Source organism: Petaurus breviceps, unplaced genomic scaffold (assembly GCF_028583685.1).
Source record: "Petaurus breviceps papuanus isolate PSGF00001 unplaced genomic scaffold, PetGlider_PUasm1.0 108, whole genome shotgun sequence".
NCBI lineage: Eukaryota > Metazoa > Chordata > Mammalia > Diprotodontia > Petauridae > Petaurus > Petaurus breviceps.
This window is the reverse complement of record NW_027185593.1, coordinates 4,316,640-4,323,741: the sequence shown is the minus strand read 5'-3', so window position 1 is coordinate 4,323,741 and position 7,102 is coordinate 4,316,640. Positions and strand designations below refer to the sequence as shown.

General features: G+C 52.2%; 1 protein-coding gene across 1 annotated transcript; it reads right to left on the bottom strand.

Moving 5' to 3' along the window:
- Nucleotides 1–338: 338 nt before the first annotated feature.
- On the bottom strand, nucleotides 339–2,682 carry GADD45B (growth arrest and DNA damage inducible beta). The gene is made up of 4 exons (XM_069076937.1): nucleotides 2,305–2,682; nucleotides 1,934–2,035; nucleotides 1,522–1,744; nucleotides 339–1,129 (listed from the first exon to the last, which is right to left on the bottom strand). Exons 1-4 carry the CDS (start codon nucleotides 2,346–2,348, stop codon nucleotides 1,016–1,018), a joined length of 483 nt encoding a protein of 160 aa, XP_068933038.1. The 5' UTR covers nucleotides 2,349–2,682; the 3' UTR covers nucleotides 339–1,015.
- Between the last annotated feature and the right edge of the window lie 4,420 nt (nucleotides 2,683–7,102).

Below are 7,102 nucleotides of genomic sequence, written 5' to 3'. Positions count from 1 at the left end.
CTCACGGGGCACACGCCACCGTGGAGAGTTGCTGAGTTTCGCAATAAACCGGTCTTTTAATTGCTGTGCTAAGGGGAGAGGGAGGGAAAAGAGAGAAGAGAGGAGGGAAAAAAAAAAGAGTTAGGCCTTTGTTATTAGTTTGAGGCCTTGGCGCCGACCACAGAAACTGCAGTGTTTTTGCAAACGAGCAGCAAGTTACTCCTGAAGTGGTTTTTAACAGGGAGTTAAGACTTCCTGGTCTAAGGCTGCAGGACAACATTCAGCTGAGCTCCCCCTGGGGCAGCTGAGCCGTGAAAGAGAGTGGGGGAGGGGACAGAAGAGCACAAGAGCACAGGAGCCAGAGGTTGCAGAAATTTATTACCAAACCAGCATTAAACACATGCACACAAAAATATAGATATAGATATAAACTTCTCTTCTCAAACGGCTCGGTTAGTGCAACAACATAAAAATATATGTGTATATGTATATTGTTTGCAGACTGGGAGCTCCTAAGTACACAAAAGCAGCAGCAGGTCCTGGGCTCCCGGTCCCAGTAGGTCTCTCTAGACCTCCCACCATCAAGTCTTGGTTGCAAATGCCAACTCCCATTTGCAACAGTTAAGGCCATCGTGGCCGGCCGGAGGAGCAGCCCGACCGTCTTGTCTCCACATGCATAGTCCCTTAGTGATGGGGGAAGGCAGGTCTTCCTCCTATTTCCCCGACCCGATCACTGGACTCCAGGCATCCCTGGGTTCCACAGCCCCATTGTCACCTCCTCGCTCTGGCTGGTGGATCTTCCTGAGGCCGACACAGTCCCACCTCTCAGCTCTGTCATTCCTGACCCCAGACCTAGGTCCTGACAGAGGTTCCAGATGTTTCTTCACCCCATTTCAGCAAGAACATTCTGTCCCTTACACCTCTTCCCGACAGTGGTCTTGATGGTTGGGTTCTGGTGTGGTTTGGGAAGGGGGGGGTTGTTTTTTTTTTTTAATGTGTCTGCAAGGCAGCAATTTTCCAAGTTTAGGGAAGGCTATCAGCGCTCCTGGAGGGAGATGTTGGGGAGCCACTGATTGTTTTCTCGGCTTTCCTCACAGTAGCTAGCCACTTCTACCAGTCCGTGGCTCTTCCACGAGTCAGTATGAGGATTCTGAGGGGGGGAGGAAAAAAAAAGAACATTAGGCTAGGGAGGCCCAAGTAAGCAGCAGTCTTCCCTCCCCCTCCCCCATTCAGAAAAACAAGGCCCATCCCAAAATAGCACCAAGTTATGAGTTATAGTCCCGGCTGGGCGGGGATACCTGGGCACTGGCCCATGGGTGCCCGGAATAGCTCAGTGCTGAGCTGGCCAGGGCACGAGATGCCCTCTCTTCGAGCCAGATGGCAGGAGGTGGAATTCTGAGCCCTGTCTCCCCACCTCCTTCTGTGAGCCTTGTTGACAAACAAAATAACTTCTCTTTCACGGCAGGCCCCGCAGGTCCCTATCTATTTGTGTGAGTTGCTAAGTAACCCTGCCCCAAGCTAGGGAGGGTCAGGCTCACCCACCGTGACCAGCAGGCAGTGCAGATCCCGGGACTCCTCACTGTCTTCCGTGGGCCCTGGCTCCCCCAGCAGCTCGGCCAGCCTCCTCATCCCAGACACCCGAACTATATCGATGTCGTTGTCACAGCAAAAGGCTTGGATCAACGTGAAATGGATCTGCAAGGCGATGTCATCCTCCTCATCCTCATCGATTGCCAAGAGGCAAAGGACCACACTGTCTGGATCCCTGAAGGGGGCGGCGGGGGGAGGAGAAAGAGATGAGCAACCCTCAGCAAGAGAAGGGGGCTCGCGCGCTTGGGGGCATGCTGCAAAACTCCTACTGCACATCTGTGGGCTGTGCACAAGGGAAAAGCGGTACCCCATCGCCCACCAGCCCCCCACCCCGGCAACATGAAAAAGACAGGCAGAAACTCACACATTCATCAGCTTAGCCGACTCATACACGCCCACTGTCAGGCGGTCTTGGCGCTGCGCCGCTACGAGCAACTCCTCCACCGCATTGCTCACCGTCTGCATTCTGGAGAGAAACCGAGGCATAGAGCTTAAGAGATCAGGAAAGATGATGGGGTGGAGAAGAGAAGGGGCCATCGCAAATAATAGTCCTTTTTAGAGGTAGGGACCCCCTCCCACTTGGACACTAAGAGGGGTGAAGGAATGGGTCCGAGGCCCCGCTCGGCGGCAAGGCAGCAACACTGTGAGCTCTTGGCCAGCCCAGGGAGGTCATCGGAGCCTGGGACATCTGCCCCAAGGGGCAGAGGGGAGGTTAGCCCCCAGCCGGACACTCACTTCTGAGCCGCACTCTCGCAGGCTACGACTTCTTCCAAGGTCATGGTGCAATTGTAATCCACAGTGGAAGAAGCCCCCAAACCAGTCGGAAACAGAAAAGCCGAGACCTCGAAGCCCAAATCGGCCGAGCCCGGAGTAAGGTGTCCCTCCGTCCCGAAAGAGGAGGAGGTGGCGGTGGCAGTGGCAGTGGCAGCCACGAGTCCCGAGGCAGAAAACCCCGGAGCAATGATGAGAGAATTCTTAAAAAAAAAAAAAAAGCAAGATCCCCGAGTCAACGCGATTAATCCAGCGAGCGAGCAAACGACAAGCAGCAAACAAATCCAGGCGTCGCTAAATCCAAGGAATCCGTGATAACAGCAACAGCCCCAAAGCTCTACTCCCGCGACGGCTGCCGAGCCCTCCTTATATGGCCTTCGACGGGAAGGGGGCGTGGCCTATCCGAACCCTCTGATGTGTTCATTGGTCGTCCGATGAACGAAAACGAAGACAACCCTGGCTGCTATTGGCTCGGTGTACCAAGCAGCAGGAGGCTTTGGGCGGGCTCGGATCTCCCCCGGGGCAGCCCCACGTGGGGGCTCGAGGCGGGGGGAGGGAGTGGAGGGGGGAGTAGCACAGAACGGTTAGGTATTTTTTTTTTAAGTGAAGGAGGTTTCGAGTGAATTTCCCGGCAGCGGCTCCCAGTTTCTGCACGGGATTTCCACCGCGACTAGTGCATGTGATTTTGCAGAAAGCTGCTTTCCGGAAGGAGAGAGCTGTCTTGGTGACACCATTGCAGCCGTCCTGGCTTGTTCGTGTCCCAGTTACCCCCATCCCCTGCACCGGGGCAGAGTTTTCAAAGGTAGTTTGTGCCGAAATCCCCAACCCCACTTCTGGCTTCTTGTACCCGGGCTTGGGGGAGCCCACTTCGACCCAACCAGCTCCTCTGCAGGGCGCCCTTTTCCACACTGCAGCCAGGTGGGAGGGGGGTTGGAAATAATCCCACACTTTAACGTTTATAATGTGCTATCCTTAACACAGCAGTAAGCGGCCACCCTGACACCCCCCCCCCACATTCCTGCATATATATGAGGTCGGCTTTAAGGTTTGCAAAACAAAGCACTTCTCCCCGCCCCACCCGCAGCAACAACGCTGGTCTAGTTAGCAGAGTATGAGCGCCCCATTTCACAGACGAGGAAACTGTCTCTGACCAGTTAAGTGTCCCACCAGTGGTCGCACAGAGAGGGTGCTCTTTTTGTCACTACACGCCAAGAGTTATGCAAGTGATGTTTAGTTTCGTTGAACAGATGGGGAAACTGAGATTCTGGACAGGGAGCTGCTTTCCCAGTCAGTATCAGAACAGGGACTGAATCCAGGTTTCCACTAACAACGAGTCCGTAGCTCTTTACATGATCACATCTGGGTGCCTACCTAAATTAGGAATCTATGTGACCTGAGGCAAGTCCCTTCCCTTCTCCGGGCCCTAGTTTGTTCTGCAAAAGAAGCAAGTTGGACAAAATAATCTCCGAGGTCGCTTCTGGCTCTTAATCCTGGGGTTCTGGAATTCCATTTTGTTCAGTTGAAGTTTGTTTCAGAGAGGAGCCCAGTAATATCTTGCTAAGGTCCCCTAACTCACCCTAGACACAGGGCAGCTCCCTGAAAAGGCCTCTTGTGGAATCCAAAAGGTCTAAAAATAATGTTTCAGAGGGAGGGGGGATTTTCCCAGGACATCTAATCTTGGGATAAATAGGACCTTTTCTGGGATCTCAAGAGTGTGGGACCCTGAAAATTGCAAGACGATTGTCTGGGCCGCCCAGGGAACAGCTTCGACTCAGTCAGAGCCAGGGAAGGGAAAAAAAAACCCACTGCTCACATGAAAGAGCGCTATACCTAGTCTTGGGCTCCTGGCTAAGCCCTTTATAGCTGAGCGACCAAGTCATTCCAAGGCAATTCAGACTCTTGGGGCCTTAACTTTCTCATCCGGAAAATGGGGACAAAAATGTGCCGTCTACGGATAGTGAGGGGAGATGTAAAACTTAGAGAGCTACCAAAAGGGTAATGTCTGCTGCACCGAGCAACGAAAAGAAGCATGTAAGATAGGGCGAGCGGCCCGGAAAGGGTCCGCTGCTCCTCGCTTCCCCTAGGGTAGGTGGGGGTGAGACACGAGAGTGGAGTGGCTCCAGCCTTGGGGGCTGCTGCTCAGACAGCCTGATCCCTAGTCACTCCCCACAGCCCACTGATGGCACACACTCTGCACAGCCGCAGCCCCTGCCTCCTCCACGGCTGGTGGGCACGGGGCGCCCGGGGGGCGGAGAGTGGGGAAGGGGGGAGGGAACAGGTGACGGCACGCGGCAGCTTAGTCTGGAGCGATGGAGCCCTCTGCCGGCACCTCTCTCCTCCCAGAGCCCGAGATGAGGACCGGGGAAGGGAAAGGGCGTGGATGGAGAGGTCTTAGAGCAGGCTGTCCAAACTGGGGGTGGGGGAGGGGGAGAGGAGGAAGGCTTAGAACGCAGAACATAAGAGCTGGAAGACCCTTAGAACACAGAATGTCAGAGCTTGGGGGCGGGGGAGAATGTCAGAGCTGGGAGGGCCCCTAAAGCATAGAAAGTCAAAAATGAAAGAAGATTTAGAATACAAGAGACAGAATGTCAGAGAGAGCATCTAGTCCCTTACTTTTCCAAGGAAGAAACGGAGACCTCTGGGGAGTGAATGACCAAGTCAAGGTCTCACAGCTCGCAAATATCAAGTCCAAGATTAAAGCCCAAATCTCCAGTCTAGGACTTCACCAACTGCTGCTGACATTGTTAATATTATTACTCCCTCTATGACCTTACTCAGTTTTCCCTGTGCCTCAGTTTCTCCCCTCTGTCCCCAGCATTTGAGGTGGGACAGGGGTGCCCTGGTCTGGTGGGGGGGGGGGGGGGGGGGGGTGGACAGGCATTTAGATGCCAGAAGGCATCTAAATTCTGCTCTCAGATCTACTACTGAATCTCTGAGTGGTCTTTGGGCAAATCATTCTGGATCTCTAAGCCTTTTTCTTCCTCTGGAAAAGGAAGGGCTTAAGCATCACCATGACAGAACATTGAAAAAAGAGAATCAGAGGGTTCTAGGCCTGGAGAATGTGCAGTATCAGTGTAAGAGCAGTGGTCAATAAGGGCTCCATATGGGCTACAACTCTGAAGGAACTGGGAACATTTAGTCTGGATCAAAGAAGACTGAGGGAAGATGATATTTTCAAATATTTGAAGGGTTATCTTGTGAAAGGTAGGTAGCACAGTGGATGGAGTACAGAGTCTACAATCAGGAAGACCTGAATTCACATCCAGCCATAGATATTTACTAGTAGTATGACCCTGGGGAAGTCACTTCACCCTGTTTGCCTCAGTTTCCTCATCTGTAAAATGAACTGGAGAAGGAAATGAAAAACTACTCCACAGTATCCTTGCCAAGAAAACCCCAAATGGGATCACAAAGAGTCAGATATGGCTGAAAAAAGACTTAACAACAACATTCATATAATGCTTGCTCTGTGCCAGGCACTGTGCTTTATAATTAGGATCTCATCTGAGCTCATGACAGCCCACAGCAGGTGCTACTATTATTCTCATTTTACAGATGAGAAAAGTAAGGGAAACAGAGGTGAAGTGACTTGCTCAGGGTCATGCAACTAGGAAGTGTCAGACCCTTCCTTCCTTTGCAGATTTCCCTCCCTGAGGGGTCTTTAAACAGATGTTGAGTGATCATCATAAAGAATGTTAGGTGATGTCTACTAAGTATGCTGGGTTGGACCTGCTGCCTGTTGAGGGCCCTTCCAACTCTGGGATTCCATGATTAGATGTGAACTTTGTAGAAAAAGCCTGGTTTTGAGATTGAGAACCTGAGTTCAAATACCAGGGCTATTAGAAAATTACTTATGCAGCTCTAGGCGTTAACTTAATCTCTCTGGGCCTCAGTAGACCCATCTGCAAAATGGGTCCTTCCTGACATTCTATGATTCTTAGCTCTCAAATTCAGGGATTTTCATTCTGAGGAGGGACTGCCCAGGTAGGAAGCATGGTTTGCTACCACCATCTGTTGGCCAATATGAGTATTACCAGTCCAGAGATCAGCTCAGGGCTCCTAGCTAATGAAATGGGCAGAGCCCCCACAGGGAGGTGAAGGGAAGGGAGGGTCCTTTGTGCAGAGGAAGGAAGGGGAGCCTGGCCCAGGTCTGGATGGGCCTGAGAGGGAGGGTTGGGGCTGCCAAGGGAAATTCCAGTGGGGGGGGAGAGGGCAGGGGAGGGGAGGGCAAGTGTCAAAGATCAGTCATGTGCCTGAGTGGGAGAGTGAAATAATCACCTGGAGAGACCTAGCCAGCAGGACTGGGGACGGATTCCAGGGATCCCAGAGGACATTTAATTCTCCTCATTTTATAGATGAGCCCAGACTCACCCAAGGTCACCCAGGTTCTAAGTGTGAAAGATGGATTTTGGATCTAGACCCTCTGATAACCCTGCCAGTTTTTTCCCTTTTCCACTATATGTTTTCATTCTCACTCATATCAGAACAAACTGCCCTAACTTGCTCCTGATCCTCTTCCACTCCCCTTCTCATCCCCTCCCCACCCACAGCCATGGTGTTACATGAGATCGGGAGATGAACTAAGCAGCCTTCCTAAGGCTGGTTATAATGCAAAACCAAAGGAACAAAATCCAAAAATCCCTCGGGATTTGGAGACAGGCTAAGGACCTGGCTTGAGACCTGACTGCCAACTTACTAGGTAGGTGACCCTGAGTAAGTCACACAGTCACTGCACCTTTCTGGGCCTCAGGTGTGGAATCAG